The sequence below is a fragment of the Crocodylus siamensis genome, chromosome 4 (genome assembly GCF_052110815.1).
Source record: "Crocodylus siamensis isolate JL-2025a chromosome 4, ASM5211081v1, whole genome shotgun sequence".
NCBI lineage: Eukaryota > Metazoa > Chordata > Crocodylia > Crocodylidae > Crocodylus > Crocodylus siamensis.
Genome location: NC_143398.1, coordinates 158,365 through 180,729, shown reverse-complemented (window position 1 = coordinate 180,729; position 22,365 = coordinate 158,365). Strand labels below are relative to the sequence as shown.

Genomic DNA, 22,365 nt, shown 5'->3' with positions numbered 1-22,365 from the left:
CTGTCCAAACCATCCCAGACACATCCAATCCATAATCTAAACTCTAAAACTAACATCAACCCAGATACAACACAAGACCATTTGTAACAAGCAAAGTCTTGTTGGAGAATTTCTTTGCCATTGACAAACTACAATTCTCTCTAACCACAGGGATCAAAATATCAGAACTTTCCTTTAAACATTGCTCTGGAAAACAAGGCTTCCTTGCAGACATGTTCACCTTTCTTAGGCAAGACTGGTCTTCCAAAGAATCACTGTCTTAGTTTGCCCCCTCCCCACAAAATATATGGACTGAAAATGAGCTGAATGCTGGAGGCCACTTCAACTCATCCACACGCCGAACGAAGGCTACAGTGGAGGACTCTGGGATAAATCCTTTTCACCTTTACGTGCCCATGTGGCACTGACAGAGCTCCATAACTGCACCTTGCACTGACCATTCATCGGATAACAATGGCTACACAGCACTGGGACTGCCCTAACTGGGGGTAAAGGCCCAGGCAAAGCCCTACATAGGCCCTCTGATATGGAGGAAAGGGACATAAGGAGCTATGGAGCACAGGACTGAGGCGCACGGCCTCTGCATCAGACCGTCCTGGACATTCAATGCTGGAGGCTGCAAGGGAGAGGAACAATGGAAAAAATCCCTGGTCAGACCTAGGGCACTCTCCCTTCCAGCCTCTGCTCTCCGCCCCTGTGTGACTCAAGAAACTGGGTGAGATGGACCTGTGGTTTGACCCGGTCAATGGCAGTTCTTCTGTTCTTATGCTTACTCTCATCCTACTAGCCCAGCGGTGTCAAACCCACCCGGTCCACAGCTGGACCAGGACCCTGTGGAGCACCTGTGGCACTGGATCCAGGGGTCCAGCCCATGCATGTGCTGGCCCCAGGACTCACTCACATGCAGTACATGGGGCCAATATGGGGCATATGCTGCCCATGGCACACGGGCCAGATCTGGCACCAGAGGCAGCGCAGGGGGTCAGTATGGGGCACCGCATGCAGCCCATACCTCAGACCTCCTGTGCTGTGTCTAACACTGGATACAGCCTATGCATGATGGGCAACACACACCCTCTGCTGACCACCAGTGCTGCATGCACAGTGAGCCCTGAGGGTGCCCAGTGGATCACCTTTAAGATGGGGAGTGCTCTGGGCAATGGGCTGGGGATGAGAGCACTCTTCCAGGAAAGCAGGAGGTAGAGATTCAACCCCCATCCAGGTAGCAGAGTGCTAGAACCCAGGTCTCCCACTTCCTTAGCAAATGCCCTAATCACTAGGTTACTGTCCTACTTCTCCTCCCCCAGAGAGGCTTCCCTGTGACGACAGGTTCAGGACATACCTGACATTTTGTGTACTCTTGTCCTACCAGGCAGGCAGGGGTTGGGGTAGCACAGGTGCTAAGACAAGTCTGAGGCCACAGCAGAAGCGCTCATGGCACGGCCCTGTCAGATTCCAACAAGTCTGTGAATCCTGCTGACTACATGAGTGCTGCATAGGCATGGGAAGGTGAGCTGGGACTTAGCCCTTCAGGTTCAGCCTTCTCAGAACGGTTTAATTCCTTCAGAGAAACCAAACTCATACCCACCAGTACAAGTCTGCTCTACTGCCCTGAGAGCCAGACTGGGACCACTCACCTGAATGACCGACTTGCTGAGAAACCGGGCCAGCTCCACGAGGAAAAGGGTGACCGCATGAACAAGGATTCTCAGGAAGCCAAAGAACTCCCTCAGGCTTTCCTGAATTGCCTTCTCAGAGCTGCCATACACCAGGAGGAAACAAAGGTTCAGAGACTGGCAATGCAGTTAGGGACTCCGGGAAGGGATTTTCCTGGTGCTGGAATAACATAACAATGACCTTATACCAAGGCCCCAGCTAGGTGCACACAGAGATCCTTCTCTGGCTGGGGTGCCTACACCTACATCCGTCTTTAGATGCTTGAATAAGTGGCTTGATGTTTAAGTTGAACACTCATCAATCAAGGAAATCAACAGAAGTTGTGGGTATTCAGGACATCTGGAAAACAAGCCCGTTGATGCAGGTACCTAACTTCAGGTGTCCAAGACACAACATCATTTGCTTCATGGTAAAACACCCCTCACGAGCACCAAGGAGACTTTTGAATGAGGTGGGCAAGGAAGAAATATTTACGTTGCTTCTGCCTTGGCTGAATTAAAGCAGTGCAATTTTCAAGGCACTCAGTCACCATTCCATTCATCGTAAGATAAATACAGAATTAGAAACAGCTACAGGCAAAGACTTTCCAAAGGACAAGTGCAATGCTGGTTACCTTTCTGCCAGCTTCGTCATATAGGCTCCCTCATGATCCCTTTTCAGCCGGTAGCAATGCCTGTGTCCATAGTCAAAGGAGTACATGAGGCTGAAAGAACCAAAAAATAAGACGGTGATATCAATAGTGTGCCGCTGGCTTTCACTGGAGCAGAGCGACTATGCTTAAAACATGGAGAACTTTCAGGCAACAGTTTTACATTGGCTAGGGGAGCATGAAAAGGTGGCCCGCCTATGCTGAGGGAAGGATGCCAGTGAAGCCGCTGGTGTGAAAGCAGCTACGCTGACAGGAGACGGTGGTTATTGGCCTAATCTTAGGTACAGAGGCTCCGGAGTGTGCACACAGCCGCAGAATGAGTTCCACCACGCGCAGCAATGGCTATACTGCTACCTCTAGTAACCCCATGGGTAGCGGGACAGTCCCTGTCTTTGCAGTGTAACTGTACTATATACTGTACGTATATAGTAATATCATGTACTATATACAATATACTATAACCCTAAATAAAGATGACTGCAGACAATGTGATACTAGGAGAGCAGACTGCACCCTCTGCTGGCATAACAGGAAAGTGCTCTCTTCTGGAAGGTCCCGTGTCCGGGGACAGGGTTTTTTGCCAAAATATTTTTTTGAAGAGCTTGAACAGAGAGTGCGGGTATCTGAAAGGCTGAAAAACCTAGGGCTATTTAGTTTGGAGAAGAGATGGAGAAGGGACCTGCTAACAGTCTTCAAATATCTGAAGGGAGATCACGGGGAGAATGGAGATGGGTTTTTCTCTGTGGCTGCAGGGGACACGACTAGGAGCAATGGTCTCAGGCTACAGCACAAGGAATTTATGTTGAAGGTTAGCAGGAACTTTCCGACTCTGAGGGTGGTCAAGCACTGAGACAGGCTGCCGAGACAAGCTGCGGATCTCCATCCTTGGAGGTTTTCAAGAACAGACTGGACAGATACTTGGCTAGGATGGTTTAATCACAGAATCACAGAAAATGAGGGGTGGAAGGCAGCTCAGGAGGTCACATCTAGTCCAACCCCCTGTTCAAAGCAGAACCAGCCCCAGCTACATCATCCCAGCCAAGGATGCAGATCCTACCACCTCTCTGGGTAACCTGTCCCTGTGCTTCACCACCCTTCTGGTATCTAACCTAAACTTCCCTTGCTGGAACTTGAGACAGGGCTGATCTTGTCCTGAGCAAGGGGCTGGACTAAATGACCTCGTGAGGTCTCTTCCAACCCAACTTTCCCATGATCTGCAAAGGGACTGTGAAAACCAGTGCAGTGGATTCCATGCTCATTGCTTCACAGTGGCTCATGATTACTTAGGCAAGGGTCTTGGGCAAGAGGGCCAGATAATGAGCTAAAATGCTTCAAGTCCCTCCTGGAGGGACGTATCCAACAAGTAGTGACGGGAAACTCCTCCACCCCGAGACCACTGACCTGTGGAGGCCCCACAAGGATCAATGTGGACAGCAGCTATGGTATGCCCTGGCAAGAATACACAACATTTGCAGCTATGGTACGGTCCTCTTTGGTTCAAGTTCAGCACCACATTTTGCCATTTCAGTCTGCAATTTAGGACTGTTCCTGGATTCCTTGCTGATACCACCTCTCACACGGCAGCGTCTGCAAGTACAGCTTCCTTCCACACCTAAGAGACTCTGGCTCATTCTAGTGGAGAGCAGCCTGTCCTTCGTGATTCGTGCTTCCACTACCTCGTAGCCAGGTGACAACTTGTGATGTTCCCAGGTGTGAAAGCTTCTGTGCTTAGGAAGCTCCAGCTGGTACAGAAAGCTGCAGGGTGTCTCTTCAGCAACTACACCACCATGTGCATATCAAACCTGTCCTCTGCTCTCAACAGGAGCTTCCATGGGATTTCAGATCAAGTACCAGGTCTCTGCCTTTACTGCTGGCCAGGAGATGTAAAAAAGCACAAAAAGCTTGGGTGGGAAGACTGTAATGGACAGCTATGGTCCTCTGGCATGAGACCCTCCAAAAAAGGGGGCATTTTTTTTCTGCAGGAGGCAGAACCTTCTTGCAAACCAGTCCAAGACGGTGGAACGAAACTGCCCCCGGAGTTCAGAGCCGTGGAAGCACACTCCATCTTCTGCCCAAAGAGCAAGGCACCTTTCTTTGACCTCCTTTCTCTAGCGTACAGAGAGAAACATGTATATTTATAACACAAAAACCCAAAGCAACTCTACCAAAATAAGACTTGCCATTGCACGTTTATCCCCTGGGGAAAAGACAAGAGAACAGGCATGTGACAGATACTGGTCATGCCACTTAATGAACTCCTGAAAGATGCTCAGATTGATGGCGATGGGTGAGGTACAGACCCCGCGTAAAGCGGAACGTGATCTGTTTGCAAGTAAAGATATTTTCCCCTTCAGCTGTCAGCCGTGCAAAGTGCCCCTGGAATAAGAGTCATACTGGGCCCCTCCCACCAAAAATGCTATGGGCCAAATCGCATTCTCGGAGAGATCCACACAACCCCCTTGGCTGCTTGCACTGTTACTGCTGATTGGCACACAGCAGACATTTCTGGAGCTGACACCTCAGAAGAAAGAGATTCCAGGTCACTCTCCCCAGGTCCACCAGCTCTACAGACCCCTCACTAATAAAAAGCATCACAACAAAGTGCAACCAGACTCTGAATACAACACAGGGGCAGAGCTGTTGTTTCATAATGTACCAGTTTCACAGGCACTGTTCAGAGCAGAACCACACTTGCGACCACCATTGTCTGTACTGGAAAGTATATTAATAGAATCACAGAAAATGGGGGTTGAAGAGACCCCAGGAGGTCACATCTAGTCCAACCCCCTGCTCCAAGCAGGACCAGTCCCAACTACATCATCCCGGCCAAAGCTTTGTCTAGCTGGGTCTGCAAAACTTCCAGAGATGGAGACTCCACCACCTCGCTGGGTAACCTGTTCCAGTTTTTTACCACCCTCCTAGTGAGAAAATTTGGCCTAATATCTACCCTAAACTTCCCTTGCTGCAACTTGAACCCATTGCTCCTTGTTCTGTCACCTGCTGCTACTGAGAACAGTCCAGCTCCATCCTCTTTGCAACCCACCATTCAGGGAGCTGAAGGCTGCTGTTTAATCCCCCCATAGTCCTCACTTCTCTAAACCAAATCAGCCCAGTTCCCTCAGCCTCTTCTCACCAGTCATGTCTCCTAGCCCCAAACCATTTTCGTTGCCCTCTGCTGGACTCTCTCCAATGTGCCCACATCCTGTCTGTTGTGGGGGCCCAAAACTGGACACAGGACCCCAGATGCGGCCTCCCCAGTGCTGAATAGAGGGGAAGAATCACTGCCCTTGATCTGCAGACCAGGATGCCGGTAGCCCTCCTGGCACCAAGGGCACAGTGCTGGCTTATATTATCCCACTGTTCTCCTTCACTCCCCTCTTTCGCACTGTCTGCCATGATGCTTACAAAAAGCTGAACAACAGCTAGGTTGCTAATGTGTTAAGACCACTGGTCACTGTGTTGCTCCCTACTTTTTTGGTGTTTCCTTGTATTCCCCAAGGTGGCCTGTGCCCATCTCCTGTTTCTTTTCTAATACTTCGAATCTAGGCTCCGTCAGGCACAGACTGTCGTCTTCTCTCTGCTTGCAGTGTCGAGCACAACAAGGTCTTGACCCGTGCCTGAGGCCCCCTAGCACTGTGACAATGGTTCTCAACCTCATTAGGCTCAGTGCTTCCCTCAGAAAATACCAGCTCTTCACTTTCACTTGTTTTTTGACTATGGAAAGATCATGGAGCAATTCTTCCATTGCAAAGAACTCAGAAAGTCCCAGCCGGGCACACTGTTTGTGATTCCCACCAGAAATCTGGGTTTATCAGGAGAATCGTGTTTATACATCTAACAGTGCTAACACTGCGTGTTAATGTGGTGATACAGAGCACAGTAATTTGGCAACAGTGGCCACAAGCAACAAAGCCAGGCTGAGGGCCCCGCTGTTAATTAAATACGACAAGGAATGTCCTGGAGGTTCAGGCTTTGGCTTTCCCCTTTCAGACACTGCTGCAGCTGCCTCTGCGATGGAGCACACTTGCTGTTCAGCAGAGCACAGCAACAGCTTACAAAAGCAGCACAACTGAGGGGCGGGAGGTGGCAACTGGGACTGCGGCTCTGGGCACTGCCTTTGTTGTGGGGGCACAAAAGCAACTGTTGTTGCAGCTGCAAACAACACAGCAGGAGCTGGCACTGCCCTGGGCATCACATGATTGTGCCAGGCATGGAGCTGCCCTGCTAAGCCTCTGGCTTAAAGCTTTTTTTTTTTTTATCATAGACATTTTATTAGAAAACGGATAATATCAAACAAATTAAAAAATGACCCCAACTGAGGCCTCACAAAAGGTAATACAAAATACAAATTCAAGAAATTACCTAATGCTCACATGATAACTGACATCAAAAGTAGAACATCAGTTCAAACTACTACCAGCAAAGGTTTAAGTGAGTAAAGAGCCCTGTGAGTTGTGGGGAGAAGTTGGCCAGAACGCCAGGGTTAGCGTCCCTGCCACTGCTAAATGTTACCTCGATGGATTCCAATCTGACTCTGAACTCCCTGGGTTCATCCTCTTCCAGTTGCTCCCTGCATCGTGCTGGTTGCGTTAGGGCGAGAAGGCCTGACATAACAACTGAACAGCCTTGACCTGGCAGGTCAAAGCCGCCTGGAAAAGTATACATGCCCCAGTGAGTTACTGGTGCCACCGCCCTTCCTGGGACAAAGGGGCTGGGCCTGCAAACATATCAGGACTGGATCATCTGGTCTTGTACGTGGACTCGTGACCAAAAGTGGGCTTATATGCAGGAGGGCTTCCGTGCATGCTGAAGCCAAGGCACCAAAACCACCAGGAGGAAAGGGGATGCAGAACTCACAACTCCTGGGCAGACAGTGACTGAGCCCTGAAGGACCCTGGGAAGGGATGAGGGAACTGAGGCAGGATCTTGCGTGAAGGCATCTGTTGTTTATCTCTGGAGCTACGGTTCTCTTGTGCTTTCTCTGAGTGAGGTGAGCATGTGTGTACGTGTGTGCAGGGAGGGGTGGTATTTAGAAACTCTTTTGCAGAGTCCAAATGTTAACTGGCTGCATGGGGACGTGGGTCCCAGAGAAAGGAACGGGAAACCACAGGCTCCATGGCTTTTGGGGCATCCAGGGAGAGTGCATTAACTATCCTGATGCTTTTGGAGAACCAGCATCAGTTTCAGGGCCCAGGTGTTGGGTTGTCCCAAACAACCCTCACCCCTTTTTTGCTGTGCTGGGTTCCTCCTCAGACATCCTCTGATCTCAGAAACAGTTCAGTCTGAATCACAAAGATTAGCATGCAAGAGAAGGCGGATGATGAGGGACAGTTTCAAGGGAGTTGAGATGCACTGGCCAGTAATCCCACCCCATGCTAACAAGGTGACTGCAGAAAAGAACAATGATCACAGGTCATGACCCAGTTTCCCTGCATCCTGCTCAACTGGCCAAGGGACCATTAGCTCAGAGAAATGGGTGGGAATATAGACACTAGAACCTGAACTATATAAAACTGGGAGTCTGGAGCCTGCCTCCACCATGAGGATGGATTGTGAGGGGTGAAGTCCTCATGACCCGGCACTGAGTATGTCTGTGCATTCTCTGCTGCATGGAGCTGCTCTTGATAATGTTGCTGGATTGCTAATATCTCAATAAATCAGGGCATCATTTGGAGGAACTTGCTTTGGCTTCTCTCATACTTCTCTGGACAAAATAAAAGCCCCTAGAGTCATCCTGGGTGTAACACAAACCACTGTTCAGCAGCATTTTCCAGTGCTGGGCTCAAATGGCCCAGCTAGAGTCCGAGAAGGGCAGTGCTGGGACCTGATTGTTGCTGCCACCACTGCTTCTCCTTGCCACCGGGCTGTGGTGCAGCACAAGCAAGGTCCCCAGCACCAAATGCTGCCAAACACCACCACAGCCCTGGATCCAGCCTGCAGGTTGCAGGTTACTGATTGCTGGCCTAGGAATTGGGCTGTGCGACCTCCACTGCAAAAGGATCTAAAATTGGGTGCATGCCTGAGGTGTGTGCCTGGAGACCAAGAGGCAGAAACACGGTGCTTAAACCCTGTCCAGCTCCAGCAAATTGGGAGTGCATAGGACCTGGTATTTGGTTCTATACAGCAGCCTGGTAAGGGTCCAGGAGTGGAGAACCCATGTGGGGCTACAGCACGGTGTATACTCAGGACCTTTGCTATGCAGCCTCAGAAAGACGGAGCCTCTCTTTGTTTAGGTAGGAAGGACTTTGTTTCATCAGCTATTCTGACTCCTCTGACCTTGCTTTTATTGTGTAATATAAGATCTCATCCCAGCCCACTGGGGAATGCGTGCTAGATGCCCCATTGCCAGGATTCAGGAATCAAAGGGAACATGGAAAGGGGTATGGTGTGCTCGGGCACTCTGGGGGCCAGCGGAGAAACAGGAATTGCACTTACTGGTCATCTCTCTCCTTTGTTACAGTCCTCACGTCAACACCATCCCCCTGGGAACAGTCAAGCTTTCTGTACGATGGCTCTGTCGTAAAGCCATAGCTAATCCAACCGAGCTGCCAAAGAGAAGGTGCAGTTGACATACACTACATCAAACCATCTCCACTCGCTAAAACACTAGGAGCGTTCTTAACATTGTTACTGGAAGAGAAATGCTTTTTTGGATGACTCATCAGTTAGTTAAACTCATGCTATTTTTGTTGAGTATGACACTTGGGCTGCATGTGGATTTTTGCAGGGTCATAAAAAATAGACTTCAGCCATCCCTTCTAGAAGGTAGGGCAGATGCAACAGCTTGGTAAGAGATTAATGCAGACTCCCTAGAAACTCAGTCTCCAGAAGTAAAACTCTTCTTCACTGATGGAGAAAGCCTGCTTATTTTCTGGGGAAGTGCTAGACTCTCCATCTGTTTAATGTCTTTAAGGATTACTTTGTGCTACCTTATATCACGGAAGAACATGTGTGACATTCCTGTTCATTGCATGGCTGGCTAAAGTGCCCATCACTGTAGCAACAGGGCAATGAGTCTGAGCCTGGGTCCCAAACTGATTATAGGTGCCTGTACACACCATAGGTTTTAATCCTCATTAAATTAAATAGGTTTATAAAACTTAAGCTTGTTTATTTTGGAGCATTGCATCAGTGTTTGCACACACTAGGCTTTTGAATGAATTAAGCTTTGGAGTGTCCTGTCAGTGTTTGCATGCACTAGGTTTTCAAACTAATTAAGCCTGGTCTCCGGCCCTCACTGCAGGACAGTGGGATGGTCCAGCGCTGCCCCCCCGGCCTGGGGCCCCCCACACCATACTCCATGCCCTATGCCCATGCCTGTGCGTGTGCTGAACTGGCAAACTGTACAAGAAAAAAAAAAGTGGAAGCAATTCAAAAAAGAAAGCAATTTAAAGGGTGAACTACAAAACCATCTGGTAGACAGAGGCTCATTACACATCTTTGAGTGTCTTTGTGTTTGCACACAACCAATCCATGAACAGGATGCTTTAATTCCCAGTGAGCCAAACTAAATTATGTCTGAGGAGTTTTACTTTAATACACAAGAAGGACTTTTAAAGCATCCGGAAATCCTGCTCGTGCAAACAGACACACAGTTGTGGTGCATGAAAGGGCGAAAAACATGGCGTGTACAAAGGCCCATGGCTCTAGGGGTTATGCTGAAGTGTTGATCCTCTTCTAACCTGGACACACCCTGCTAGAGACTGTTCCTAAATCATCACCCTCCTGCAGCAGCACTGGATGCGAAAGTGTGTTGGCAGAGCTGTACTGGGACAGCTAGCACAGAGCTGGCTCACATTAGGCTTTACTAAGCCAGGGCACTTAGTTCCTCATTTCCATAAGAGACAGGGGTTTTTTTTTTCCATTCTGTTTGCACTTAAACTTTCAGACCCAAGGATTGGATGGATTTTATTTTAAAGCTGGGCTTAAGGAGCAGAGACCCCATAAGTGTGTACCTGGTGGAGAAGGCTGAATCAGAGGCATAAAAAAGATTGGAGCATAAGACTGGAAGGCAATGCCCAAGCCCTCAAACCCAGTCCTCTGCAATCACAGGCAACATAACAGACATTCCAGACACAAGAATACCCACTCCAGCCCTGGCACAAAGCACCTCTAGCTCTCTATAACAAATTAGGACCTTTTGGAAGAGAGAACCAAAAGTCATAAGAACTAGTGCGATGCAGCAAGAGGGCAAGAGAGATCAAAGGCAACAACTATGTCTTGGGCTACTGCAATGGCAGGGAGCTTCTTATGCCCACATGACCCAAGTAAGGAAACCTGCCCTGCAGCACACAAGAAAGCAAAAAATCACAGTTGTGCTAAAAAAAGCTGACTCCAGATCTAATGACTGGTTTGACCCTGAGTCTGTAAGACTCACCAGCCAGACATTATTCAGTACCAGTTGGAGCACAGTGCATCCTGCCCAATTTGGCCACAGCTAAAGATCAGAATCTGCAGTGCTTCAGAGGGAGGTGGGGAGACAAAGTAATGCATTCACAGGAAGAAAGAAATTCTTCCTTGGCCCTACAGGAGGCCAGCAGAAACCCAGAAGCATTAGATTAATTAACTGTATTGTAATTAAAGACAACATAAACACCATGCAACAAGTACTGTAAGCACATTAAAAGCTCAGGAGGAAGGAGATAAACAAAGGAAGGAAATCCAGTCCAGATGGGACTGTTACAACTACCTGGTCCATCTTTCCTAACATGCACAACCAACTTGTAGACTTCTCTGTCACCCGAATTACAGCATGTCCCTGAAGAGAACCTGAGGTATAAAGCAGCCAACTCCAGGCAAAAAACACTCCAGCACTCATCCTCCACCTGCTGCCCAGACATTGCATCTCACTATGAGCCGCTTTGCTGATCTCCAGACTGCGCCAGCAGATCCCGCCCTTCATCAACAGCAGGGCCAAAAACCTCCACCCCACCAGATTGCTCCCTCACATCTAAGTGACGCAACATAGTGTCACGGAGCGGGGTGTAGGAGCAGCCGAGATCCCACTAGCACCCCCTGCCGTGCCCAATTAGGGCGATCCAGCACCCTGTTTGCTCGCCTGCCACGTCTTGTTGGTATATGGTTCTATAAGGGAGGCTGCTACTTATCACCCTGGACACTGTCCTATGCTTGTACTATTCCCCGTTCCGCATGGGGTGACCTGGTGCACCCCCAGCCCTATAGGCTATGCGTGCCTCCTACCTCCCCTTTAGCACGCCCCAAGCCTCGCTGCTCTTCCGGACGTTATCAGGTCCTTTTCTGCACCCTGCCTGGCGCCCCCAGGCTTGTCACGCAACCAGCGCCCCTTGTCTGGCACCCCTGGGCTGTTTATAAAGGCCCAGCCCTGCCCCCTTCTGGTCACATGACCAACCTGGTTGCCCCAGCAACCGGCACCTGAGCTGCCCCTGGAGATTGGCAGCTGGCCTTCTCCCTTCTTAGGAACAGGGCACCGGAGTGCCCCTGTGACACACTGACTGAGTCTCCTGTTGACCCCTGTGCAGAGGTTATCAATGAGCTGGATGCCTTAAATCTCAAATCACAAGATTTAACTATTAACCCCAGAATTGTGCCTATCATGTCGCTCCTTTCATGAACTTCCCAAGGTCCGTTTTAACACACTTTGCATGCTCTGCCCTCACAACGTTGTTCATCAGGTCATTACAGACCTTGGCTCCTCTGATGGCTACAAGCCTTCTTCTAACTCCGAGCCTGAAGATATTTGTTGTTATAAGTCCTTTGACTTAAATATGTATTCTTCCTCCCTGGTGTTTATTCCTTGAATGCACATATAAAAGAGTAATCACATCCCTTCCCCTGCCTTCATTTCTCTGTGCTAAACAAGCCAAGATCTTTTCATCTCTCCTTATAAAACAGGAGGATTAGAAGAATGGAGAATGCTAATAGACCTTCTCTGCACTTATTCCAGTTTAAATTCACCTTTTTTTGGCCAGAGGTGACCATTTTACAAGGATCCCAAAAGAGCTCCTACCAATGCTTTGCACCATGGCATTAACAGCTCCCTGTCTCTGCAAATAGATCCCTTGCTTAATGCATCCTAGAAATGCCTTAGGGTTTGTCACAGCTGTGTTTGGATCCAGTGCATTATGTACTGCCTGAAGTCCACCTCTTGGGACTAGACTGACTACAGCACAGTTTCATCTATCACTTAGCTCTGCACAATGGAATTGGATTGCTCAAGTCTGAACCCCAGGATGACACAGGGAAAGGAATGTGAATATTGTGAAATGACTTTGGGAAGCATAGGACAAAAGTCCTTGAAAAAGAGATTGGTCCCCCATCCTCTGCAGCTTGCTGATCAGAACTTGGACGGGACTTCTAGGCAAAGTCAGTTGAATGAGAGAAAGCTGAAAGAAAACATTGCAGTTTTCAAAAAGCAGCTGATTCCAGGTGAATTTGGCAAGGACCAGGCTGGTAATCCACTGCACAGGAAGCTTTAGGTAGAAGATGCCTCTCTTCAAGGCCACAGAGAGCTAGACAGGGTGTGCACTCTAACCTCAGACAAAGGAAAAGGCAATTGAGTGGTTAAACTTCTTCCTAAGGAGAACTATATTGACTGACAAACATTTCTGGAAGCCAGAAGCACTTCAAAATCCCCCTCATATGCTTTAGTTATATCTCTCCACTCTATTTGTTTAGAACAGAGGACCTGTGTTGAAAGCAACATCCTGGTTTGGATTAATTATGAGTAAAAAAGAAGAAATCTGTGGAATAGTCAGCACAAGGATAAGCTGAACCTCCCTAAAAGCTATCAGGTTTTCTAGTAGGGAGGCACTTTTATATTGGGTTTACAGCTAAGCTTCAGTGAGCATGGAACAATTCAGAGATATAAACTGAATACAAGTTGAATTCAGTTCATATATGCTGAAGATGAGCCAACAGTGTGCCCTTGCTGCAAAGAAGGCTGCATTAGTAGGAGTGTTTCCAGCTGATCGAGAGAAGAGGTTCTTCCCCTCTATTTGGCAGTGGTGAGGCCAATTCTGGAGTCCTGTGTCCAGTATTGGGTCCCCCACTACAGAAAGGATGTGAGCAAGTGGGAGAGAGTCCAGTGCAGGGCAACAAAAATGGTTTGGAGGGCTGGGGGACAGGACTTATGAGGAGAGACTGAGGGAACTGGGTTGATTTAGTCTGGAGAAGAGAAGACCGAGGGGATAGAATAGCAGCCTTCAACTCCCTGCAGGCGGGCTGCAAAGAGGATGGAGCTGGACTGGTCTCAGTGGGGGCAGATGACAGGACAAGGAGCAATGGGCTCAAGCTGCAGCACGGGAAGCTTAGGTTAGATATTAAGGAAAACTGTCTAACTAAGAGGGCAGTAAAGCAGTAACTACAACAGGTTACCTAGAGAGGTGGTGGAAACTCCATCCTTGGTGGTTTTTAAGACCCAGCTAGACAAAACCTTGGCTGGGATAATCTAACTGGGGCTGGTCCTGCTTTGAGCAGGGGGTTGGACTAGATGCAACCTCCTGAGGTCCCTTCCAACCCTAATTTTCTATTATTCTGATTTTGAGGCCCAATCTGGCATGTGGGACCAGCCCAGCACATGGCCCCAGGTCCGCATACAGCCACAGTGCATATACCCTATGCCAGATCACACCCACAGTCCTGGCCCCAGCCCTGGCTTTGGCCCTCTATGCAGCACCACATCATCTGGCCTGCACCACTTGTAAATTTGGCAGTGGGGAAGTGGTGACAGTTAATACTGCCACCACTTCCCTGCTGCCAAATTTCTGAAGCTGTGGGGAGCCCTGCGGGCTGGATGAGAGGGCTCTGTGGGCCGTATCTGGCCCATGAGCCAGAGGCTTAGCCACTGCACTAAATGATCTCTTGAGGGCCCCAGAAGCTGAGGTTTTCTATGATTCTATATGGGAGTTCCTGGATGAAACCCTATAGCCTCTGTCATACACAAGATCACATAAAGTGATCTAATGGTCCCTAATTAAAGAAAACTGTGAAGGAACAAAGCCCCATTCATGGATTTCAGAGTCATTTGAGGCATAGAATTCTGCTCAAAATGGACTTGAGCCTGCTCAGTAAACGGTGACCTAAAGGAAAGAAGGGACAGAGCTTGGTGTCCAGTAGGTTAAGTGGTGTTAAGCAAACTGTGGCTTTCCTTCACACCCTCACCTTCATCACCCTTCATATTTCTGGGTCTCTTTGCGGCTGGGGTGTTGCATACTGAGCACTTAGTCTCACGGCCAATTTCAGCATCATGTGCCCATCTGATTGCAGCTGAGTTGACACCAAACACACCCAACTTGAGTTTCTGTCACATTTCTCTGCAGAGCAGCAGAGTGCGTCCATCCCGGGGATTCATGTACAAGAGCAAAACAGGAACAGCTGATCAAAAGCTGGTAAGAATAATAACTAAAAGGTCCAAAACAGCTCGCAAAGGCTGTGAACAGTCTGCACTAGATGCAAGCTGCCTTCTGAGTGGAGTTATGGGACTGTGACTACATAAAGGCTCCTCCATTGGACTGCAATGCTGTTGAGGCCTGGAAAATGCTTTGCTGCTGTGACAGGTGTAGCTCAGCAGGCCACCGACAGTTTAAATGCCACTCCAAGAACCACTGGACTCTACATAATGAACTGACACAATCTTGTTGGGATTGGAATGACCACGGCCTAAAAGCAGACACCACAGCCTGTTAGAATTGCCATTAGCACGGGCCATACGTGTGCATCACTACAGGTAATGTGTGCACTCCAGAAAGGTAAGCAGATGTGCGTGTGTGTATGTAGCACTGGCCAGACTTTGATGCTGAGAGAGCAGAAGACTGTGTTCCATAGTGGATAAGCACAGCAGGGCACCAGGAAAAGAACTGTCCCATGCATACATAAGAAAATGGGGTTATGGAGCCTTTGGGCTGTATTCTTGACCGGAAACAGCCATGTGGAGACACACCAGGCCTCACGCAGCCTGCACACAGGCAGGCATCCAAGATCCGTTACCTCTTTCAGTTCCTCTTCGCGCTCCACTTCAGAGCCCTCAGGCCACTTCCTTCCTGCTCCTCCCCGCAGAAGGGGAGAGTTCCTCTTCTCAAACCCCAAGCTGTTCTTGTTCCCTCCACCACTTGGGAAGCAGTGGGACTGGCTCGGCTCTGTGGAGGATTCAAGACAAACGCTCAAATAGAAGGAACAGAGAGAAGCCTCAGAGGCTGCTCCTGCCACGTCTGAACCTGGGAGGGAGGCCTCACGGTGGGCATTGTTCTCCTCTTTTTTGGGGACAACACAGAAAAGCAGTGGAGAATTGTCAGCATCTTCCACAGCTTGGGTTAGGAATCAGGTACAGAGAGCCACCAGTTCAGAGAACAGCAGCATCTCCCAGACACCCACCACCATGCTTCTGGATGTCACCGCCATCTGTCAGATGCTGCCTGTGGACACAGGCTGCTTGAAACCACATCCTGATTGGCTGGTTAGACTGCCGTGCTGTCACACTGTAAAGGACTCAGTAGCTGCAGACAGCTCCGAGTGTCATTAGCTAAAGCACCTGCCCTGACCTGAACACAGGGGACAAATAGCAATCCTTCAGGTACTAACAACACACTCCTTGCTCCTCCCTTTCTGCTCCCATTTTTTCACCCAAGCCTCTAGCCATCCAACTCCCTTTGCTTTGCTTATGCACACTGCTTCCTATGCCTGGAGCTCCTGAGGTCTTGGGAATCTGTTCATAGATTTCATAGACATTAGGGCTGGAAGGGACCTCGGAAGATCATCGAGTCCAGCCCCCTGCCCTAGGGGCAGGAAGTCAGCTGGGGTCACAGGATCCCAGCAAGATAAGCATCCAATTTGCTCTTGAAGGTGTTCAATGTAGGTGCTTGAACCACCTCCGATGGCAGGCTGTTCCAGACCTTGGGGGCTCGGACAGTAAAGAAATTCTTCCTTATGTCCAGCCTGAAATGGTCTCGCAGTAATTTATGACCATTCAACCTTGTCATCCCTTGGGGCGCTCTGGTGAACAAATGTTCCCCCAGATCCTGGTGCACACCCTTAACAAACTTATAGGTGGCCACCAGATCGCCCCTGCGCTTTTCCAGGCTAAAGAGCCCCATAGCTCTCAGCCTCTCATCATAAAGTCTGTTTTCCTGCCCTCTTAACATGGACATGGCTCTCCACTGCACCCTCTCAAGCTTCTCCACATCCTTTTTGAATTGTGGTGCCCAGAACTAGATGCAGTACTCCAGCTGCAGCCTCACCAAGGCCGAGTACATCGGGAAAATGACGTCCTGCATATGGGATTATCCTGAGGAACAGTTCTTGAAAAACATTGGCTCAGTGGGCAGCGGTGACCAAAAAGCCAATAAAAATTGGGTGTCATAAAGGGGACTGAAAACAAAATGGAAAACAAAGTGATATTACAGCAATCCAAGGTGGACCCCCATCTTGAATGCTGTATGGAGTTCTGGTCCCCTCATCTCAAAACGGGTGGAGTCAGATTGGAAAAGGTCCAAAGGCAATGAAGATGATCATGGGCGTGGAGCAGCTGCCAGACCAACAGGAGAGGCAAAAAAAGACTGGGGCTCTTCCATTTGGAAAGGAGAAGGCAAAAGGCAAGGGATATGATAGAGGTCTGTGAAATTGTGAAGGGTTTGGACCATGTGAACAGGGAATTGTTTCTCACCCAGTCCCAGTATACTAGAACCAGGATAGGAGACAGGTTTAAAACTTACAAGAAAAAGTTTGGTTTTTTTTGCAGTGCATAGTTAATTTATGGAATTCACTGCCATAGAAGGTGCCAGAGGCAGACAGCATAACCAGGTGCAAAAAAGGGATGAGAGAAATTCATGGATGACAGATCTATTAAGGGTTGCTGAACAGAACTGTTGGAGATGTTTCCTCTGGCAACTCTACACCAGTAATAATAGATACCAAGGAGGATAATGAATAGGGAACAGATCACTCTAGATATATCTGATTCAGTGCTCTCCCTCTAAAGCATCCAGTCCTGCCCCTGGGGGAGATAAAATACTGGGTTAGAAGGATCACTGGTCTAACCTAGTATAGCACTGCTTATGTTCTTCTGTTCTGAGCATTCATTTCTCTTGACAAAATCAGCCCAAAATGTGCTGTCACACACTGTATATAGAGCTCCTTGCCATAGTGAAAGGACAGAGGTGGGCTGTAACCAGTATGAAGAGGATTCTTTATTGAGGCTGCCAAACATGGATCTACCCTGTGCTTCTCCCCCTGCTCCTCTAGTGTCCAGACTGACCGAAATCATTCATGCTACCTGGCGTTCCCAAACAGCATCTCCCTAAATCCCCCTCAGGAAACAGGTTGCTGGTTGCTACAGCATCAAAAACTCCTCTAGTTGCTTGCAGCATCTCAGGGGTGAACTGTTTTGTCTGTAAGCTCCACAAGACAGACCAGGCACTGAGATAATATTTCTCAGCATGTCAGTGTGTAAGACACTCCTCCAGCCCACAGCAATGTACCATGTGCTGGGCAAACCCATAGACAGGCATGATCCTTGCTTATGACTGAGGATGCTTTGCACTTTAGTCAGCGTCATTATTCTTCTCTTATGACTGATCCAGGGCAGTGAGGCACAGAGCAGTGCAGTGCCCTGTTACAACTCCTGCAGTCAGCCACTGAGTCATGAGCTGCTTGCAGGATCCTAGTTTCCAGGCCCTTTGCTATACAAATCACAAAGGGCCAAAGCCACCTGGAAACACAATGTTCTCCCCTTCAGTGATTGCATCTAAAGGCTGCTAAACTATGTTACCTTCTGTCTGCGTGCTCTTGCTGAGGTGCTGCAGGTGGCTCTGTGTATTGGCTTCAGGCTGTGCCTTCAAGTTGTTCTGCTCCTGTGTGGTTTCAGTGGGTGTTACAGCCAACTTAGGGGATGGTGGTGGATCTCCTGGTGGAGAGTAAAGAGTACAGGCTCTCTTTTAGCAGTGGAGGCAATAGACAGACATCATGGATACACATGGAAGGCTTAGGCCTACTTGAGTGAATCCACTATTGCAGGGGTGAAATAGGTGTCCAAAAAAAAAAAAGAAAAAAAGAGTTAGCACAAGCTGAACCAAAGACTATCTAGAGCAGCTCCTACCAAACCAGGATACGGTCTCCACACAGAAGGAGGGGTTGGACAGTAAACCAACAGCCTCTGGGTGCTAGATGATTGTCTGAATATCAGCCAGTGTGAACTGCAGCAGCCTGCTCCTCCTTCCAGAATCAGAAGACACTTGCCATTCCTCTTACTGGGAGTCTTTCTTCTCTACATGTCACAGGTACTTTTAGAAGTGTGTTTCCATCTCTACCCACTGCTCCTTGGAAGCTTCCTGGAGAAGTTCTACAAATCTAGATCTTACCTAGCTGCTTCCTTCATCTCATATCCTCCAGTCCCTCCATCAGTCTTTCTGTACTTCTCTGAATTGCTTCCAACTGGTTTGTGAGCCTCTCTGGAACTGTGAGTTGCCACTCAGAGCACTAAAGAGGGTTGGGCATCTCTCTAGTGTGCCTGAGCTATAGATCCTAAGGGGCACTAACAACATTCATTAATTAACTCACATATCTTCCCTGACTCCTCTTCAGCTTTGATTCATTCACCGATGCATGTCCCTTTCTATTTGTCTTACCCAGAAAAAGTCCCCAGCCCACACACAATGCAATCTGGTTCTCTGTTTCAAATCTGTTTTCCTGTCTCAGGTGACTAGCTGCTTACCCATGAGAGACAGCTGGGGAAGGGTCACTATGCTGTCGTTTGGAAAGTGAGATGCGGCTAGAAAACTCAGAGGGTACTGCATTGTATTTGCCATTTTGCAAGCTACCCATTCATATTTCTAAAAAGTTCAAGTGGTGAGATAGGAGGCAACAGGCAGTCAGTATTCATCCACCCAAAACTCTTGAGTTCAGTGGATCTCAGAGAAGGCAGGAATACTCATTCTTCCTCCCCTCCAAATGGCCTTATTTACATCTGATGGATATCAGGCACATTTCAGAGAAAGAATCATAGACTATACTTCCGTTGCTCGGGATTGTGGGGGGGCTGTTAGGAAGGTCAAGGCGGAGATGGAACTGGGACTAGCAACCCGGATCAAGGATAACAAGAAATCCTTTTTTAAATATAAAGGGGGTAAAAAGAAGGTTCCAGGTAACTTGGGACCTCTGCAGGACACATTAGGAGATCTGGTGGTCTCACCAGATGACAAAGCTAACCTCTTTAACAATTTCTTTGCCTCCATTTTTCTAAACAGGGACCAGGTCATCCCCCCAACCAGGATCCCTGATGGTCCCAAGGGAGGCACAGCCAGGCCCAGGGTCAGAGAGGACCTAGTCAGGGAACTTCTGGTGGGACTGGATGTGTTCAAATCAGCAGGTCCTGATAATCTCCACCCCAGAATGCTGAGGGAATTTGCAGAAGTCACTGTGGGACCCCTGGCACGGCTGTAAGAGCACTTGTGGTGCTCTGGTGTAGTGCCAGAAGACTGGAAAAGGGCTAATGTGGTCCCCATTTTCAAAAAAGGGAGGAAGGAGGACCCAGGAAATTATAGGCCTGTTAGTCTTACCTTAGTCCTGGGGAAGCTCTTTGAGAAAATTATCCAGGTGCACATCTGCAAGGGGCAAGCAGGGGAGTGTATGCTTAGGGGCACCCAATATGGGTTCATTAGAGGCAGGCCCTGTCAGACCAACCTGATGGCCTTCTATGACCAGGTCACAAAATCCTTGGATGCAGGTGTCACAATGGACATAGCCTTTCTGGACTTTCGGAAGGCCTTCGATACCAGCTCTCACCCCATTCTCGTTAAAAAATCAGGAGATTGTGGTGTCGACACCTACAGTCAGATGTGTCGCCAATTGGCTGGAGGGCCGCACCCAGAGAGTGGTGGTGGATGGGTCATTTTTGACCTGGAGGGCTGTGGGGTCCCCCAGGGCTCAGTCCTTGGGCCCACACCGTTCAATATCTTCATCAGCAACTTGGGACGAGGGGGTGAAAAGCACCTTGTTCAAATTCACAGATGACTAAAATGTGAGGAGAAGTGGGCACGCTAGAAGGGAGGAATAGGCTGCAATCAGACCTAGACAGGTTGCAGGGGTGGGCGGATGAGAACAGGATGGGATTCAACACTGACAAGTGCAGGGTGCTGCACCTAGGGAGAAAGAACCAGAAGCAGACCTACAGGCTGGGGAACTCCCTTCTCGTCAGTGCAAAGGCGGAAAAGGATCTTGGAGTCATTATAGACTCCAAGATGAACATGGGCCGCCAATGTGGAAGGCCAACTGCACCTTGTCATGCATCCACAGATGCATCACGAGCAGATCCAAGGAGGTGATCCTCCCCCTCTATGCAGCACAGGTCAGGCCGTAGCTGGAGTACTGCATCCAGTTCTGGGCGCCACACTGCACCTATTTTCTCTACCTCTCCTTGTACAGCTTGCCTCTCAACTTCTCCACATCTTTCTTAAAACATGAACCCCAGAGCTGCACATAATACTCTAGAGGAGTATTGCCAGTGCTACAGCCTTCATCAGGCTGAGGAAGTTTCAGCAGTCAGCGTGTTCTCTTCCTGGATGGAATGAAAAGTAAACAAGCCTTCTTTACTTTTCATTCCATCCAGGCACCGACTGCTGAAACTTCCTCAGCCTGGCAAAGGGTTTTTGAACCCAAAAGCTTGCTTAAAAATTGTTTTCCAACTATTTAAGTTGGTCTAGTAAAAGATATCAGATTCATCCAAACCTTGTCTGCCTATGTCCTTAGACCACCACGGCTACAACCTACAGCCCTCTCACCAAAGCTGCCGCCCAGCCAGCTACCCATCATTTTGTATTGGTGCTTTTGATTATTCTTTCTTCTGCATCGGACTTCATTCTGTTTTCTCTAGCCCAGCCTTCCAATCTGATGTAGTGATGCTTGTTGAACACTGCATGTCCTCAGCTCTAAACACACTCCCCTTGCTCCAGAATGGCTTTAATGACAGCAGTGGGCCAACTTGAGCTTAGAGGTTCAGTGGGAGGATCTACATGAGACACTACTGCACAGTGGTTACTGCGCATTTATTTAGTACTCATACAATCAAGTACTAAATAAATATGCAATAACCAGAGTATTATTCAGCTATTGTGCAGTCAAAGTCTCACGTAGATGTGCCCAGTTAGTCTCTAATTTGGACATGCTTCTGCAACAGGGGCCACCAAAACAACTGCAGTACTTTCAAGCCAGAACATGATAAAGCATGTGAGACAAGGGGGAGGGCCTAGTAGAAGGACTTTGAGGAGAACTGCCTGTTAGGTGACTGGGAAGGTCTAGGAAAGCATTGGTGTTTGATCTGGTTTTCTTGGTTTTTTTATTTAGTTATTTGCTTTTACCTTGAGCATATTCTGTCAAGCTGGTGTGGTAAACACAAGCCCTAGGGTTCTTCAGAGCCTGCTGGAAGTCTGGATCTAAGGGACATTAAAAAAGAAACAACCACTATGAAAAAATAATACTTGAAAAAATGCAGACCCCAAATTCCTGTCTTCTGATGATGGAGTGATGGCTCTGAGCAGAGCAGGATCTGACAGACACAGGACATCTACATCAGGAAGTCATTCCAATCCTGGCCTGTCCCTGTGGACAACTCTTTTAAAGCCCCTTTGTTCCAGCCTGCAGCTCTTGGGCTGTTCTAGTGCTATCTAAAATCATAGAAAACTAGGGTTGGAAGGGACCTCAGGAGGTCACATCCAGTCCAACCCCCTACTCAAAACAAGACCAGCCCCAACTACATCACCCAGCCAAGGCTTTGTCTAGTTAGGCCTTAAAAACTTCCAAGGATGGAGAGTCCACCACCTCTCTGGGTAACCTGTTCCAGTGCTTCACCACTCTCCTAGTGAGAGAGTTTTTTCCTAATATCCAACCTAACCTACCTTGCTTGCAATCTCACTTTCCTCTATGAATCCCAATGCTCCTCATCACAAATCTGCTATTTTACTGCTGAGATTGTGTTTGGAGCATCCAACCCTGCCAGTCCTGCTGAACTGCACTAAACACAGGGGTTGAGGAGTACAGAAGAATATGCACCCAGATAAGAGCATCACAACCAT

The 22,365-nt window shown here is 48.6% G+C and overlaps 1 protein-coding gene across 4 annotated transcripts in view; it reads right to left on the bottom strand.

Moving 5' to 3' along the window:
- The window catches only part of LOC149865286 (uncharacterized), a 47,994-nt gene that overhangs the window by 1,790 nt on the left and 23,839 nt on the right, over nt 1-22,365 (bottom strand). For 2 of the 4 annotated variants that reach the window (XM_090041278.1, XM_090041281.1), the window contains 6 exons: nt 21,652-21,726; nt 18,069-18,203; nt 15,293-15,441; nt 8,762-8,871; nt 2,291-2,380; nt 1,638-1,758 (listed from right to left, as the gene is read on the bottom strand). In XM_090041278.1, the coding sequence (XP_089897404.1) occupies nt 1,638-1,758; nt 2,291-2,380; nt 8,762-8,871; nt 15,293-15,441; nt 18,069-18,203; nt 21,652-21,726 (680 nt within the window). Of the gene's footprint in view, nt 1-1,637; nt 1,759-2,290; nt 2,381-3,727; nt 4,435-8,761; nt 8,872-15,292; nt 15,442-18,068; nt 18,204-21,651; nt 21,727-22,365 lie in introns of those variants that run through there. The other 2 variants (XM_090041280.1, XM_090041282.1) reach the window with 2 other exon arrangements.